This window comes from Chaetura pelagica, unplaced genomic scaffold (genome assembly GCF_000747805.2).
Source record: "Chaetura pelagica isolate M959 unplaced genomic scaffold, ChaPel_1.0 scaffold88, whole genome shotgun sequence".
Lineage (NCBI taxonomy): Eukaryota > Metazoa > Chordata > Aves > Apodiformes > Apodidae > Chaetura > Chaetura pelagica.
This window is the reverse complement of record NW_009954313.1, coordinates 15,847-18,302: the sequence shown is the minus strand read 5'-3', so window position 1 is coordinate 18,302 and position 2,456 is coordinate 15,847. Positions and strand designations below refer to the sequence as shown.

The 2,456-nt window shown below is 42.8% G+C and overlaps 1 protein-coding gene across 1 annotated transcript in view; it reads right to left on the bottom strand.

The window, feature by feature from the left end:
• Positions 1-541, bottom strand: part of ELOVL6 (ELOVL fatty acid elongase 6) — a gene marked incomplete at its 5' end in the record, with an annotated part of 2,898 nt that extends 2,357 nt beyond the window's left edge. The window contains one exon of the mRNA XM_010004103.1: positions 390-541. Coding sequence (XP_010002405.1) covers positions 390-541 — 152 coding nt within the window. The remainder of the gene's footprint in view (positions 1-389) is intronic.
• Positions 542-2,456: the final 1,915 nt, after the last annotated feature.

The window sequence follows — 2,456 nt, the reverse complement described above, 5'->3', positions numbered from 1 at the left end:
CTGAGACAACTGGTGTAGCCCACCCTTCACTTCTGTACACATGGGGGGAGTGACTGCTGATTATGATACTCATATTTGCCTACACGTAGCTAAGAAAGACGTATGGACCAGATGGCTCTTATGTTTTGACTGCCCTTGCTGTTTATAATCACTGCAGTTTATTCCTGGGCTGGGAATGGTCTTATTCAATTACACATTGCCTAACTTCAGCCAAACTGGACTTCATCTCTAGAGACTAAAACATGCAGGGTTTGGAGCTGGTTTTGTTTATTCAGTTTTTCTTAAGACTAAAACGAGATTTTGGCAGCACTGAGACCCTTCTTGTGCTTCCTGCACAGACAATTCTGATCCATTAAGTCTAGTGAGAGAAAGGGAGAAGGGGTACTCACCTAGTTCGGGTGCTTTGCTTAGCACAAATGCATATGCCCAGAATTTGCTGACAGGTCCAATGTAAAAACTCTGGTCGCACACTGACTGCTTCAGGCCTTTGGTCATCAAAATGTACAGCATATAAGCACCAGTTCGAACAGCACCAAATATACTTCAAAACAAAAAGAGAAAACAAAGAAAGTTGAGTGGACACTTGAAATCTACATATCATCACTTAAAATCATTATGAGGGAAAGGCCGTAAATGGGCTGATAATAACAAGTTTGACACAGTGTTAAAGCTGGAACAATTCTGCTGGCTTCTGGGAAGTTATTCTGAACTCAGATTTGTAAACTGGACTGCGGCTGTATCTCCTGGTAGAAGTCTGGAATGATTATGCCAATGTCTTTTATTTCATTACTACAGATGTGATCCTTCAGTTTTCAGAAGCAGTGAGAAACATCTACTTCAGCTGAAAAAAACCTTACAGAGTTGTGATGCTGACAGCTGGGAGACTACAAGAAATTAATTGACAAAGAGCCATTATTAACATAATCAGGACAAATTTTCTCTTCTGATTTCCTTAGTTTTCTCAGAGGAGCCACAGGAACTTTGAGTACAGAAAAACGCAGGTAGGATGTGCAGATTTTCATGGGGGGGGTCATAGTCAGGGCTGGTGTTTTGGTGCACTTGCTGACTTCACACTTCATCTCCTAACAGGTCATTGCTAACAGAGGAATCAACCAGTTGACTTATTTGTAAGCAGTAGATTCAACCTCACCTCACTGAAGTGAGATGCAAGGTAACAATGTTCTGTAATGAGAAACATCAAGAGATTAGCAATGGTATTACTTAGTGCAATTACAGAGGGGATAGGTTCAGACAACAAAAGATATCCATCACATCCTTATGATGTAAGGAACAAAGGCTTATGTCTCAGCAGTGAGGAGCTCTGCAGAAGGAAATGCCTCACTGCTTTATGGCAAGAACATGCTTGCCCATTTTCTACCATTGTAGTTTGTTGGCCATTCAGAAGCTGTGACAAATACTGGGTGAAACAAGTAGCTTTCAGAAAATCGAAGCAAAGAAAGGCCCAATCTCCTCTAGGGTAGAGCATACATTATTTTTTTTCTCTTATACTGTATGTCCATATGCCTCTACCAGCTTAATCTTACCTTCTAACTTCTTTGTGACCTTAGTTCCTGCTCTGCCTTGGTGTCTTTTGTGACTATCACATGAAAGCAAGCAAACCAAGCCACCTAAAATAGATGTGTAGATAGATGTGGGCAATGTAAGCTACCATTTATGCCAAGTGTGTGAAATAAGTAACAGCTCCTCTGAAGTTACAGATTCTCTGTTACTTGTCCTTGACATGGAAAGCCAGTATTCTTTTTAAAATCATTAAAACAGTCTCTAAAGTTGAGGTCTTCGGCAGTTCTTATGGCACTTGGTCAGACTAGATGGTTCAAGAAAGCCTGCCAAGCATAAAAACTCCTGACTTAAGTTTTTATATTTTTGCACCAAGTATTTAGATTTCCAAATCTGCAGCACTGATACACTCTATCAAACCTGCCTGCTGCTGAGGAGCAATGCACCTTGCTCTCCCCTGTCTGCTGGACATGCTCGGGGAGTACCGTGCTGCCGGGCGCTCTGCAGGCTCTGTTCATGGCATCACAGATGGGGCTCTACAGCCAGGTCCTGCCTGGGGAGGAGTGTTACATCCTGGTTCCCACACCATTGCATTTTGATGTCTGAGGTTCTACTGTGTCATCAAGCAATTCAGACAACAGTGAGTACTCAAGAAGCTACTATATGCTGTTTTTATGGTGGTATTTGCTCATGGGCTCTACTGTCAGATGAGCCCTCTTGTGCTACGTGCAAATAAAACCCCCTCCCACTGTGGTACAAATTTCCCATTAGCACTGCCCGAACAATGCACATATTCCCAGGCTTAGGGAAAACAGCCATTGCAGTCTCTCATGTTCATCCAACCCTGCATGCAGAAGAGGTGGTATAGTCTTCTGAGCATCCCTGCAGCCCAAAGTCCACCCTCTCTGTGGAGGGTTGTTCCCTGAAATGTGCTCTCT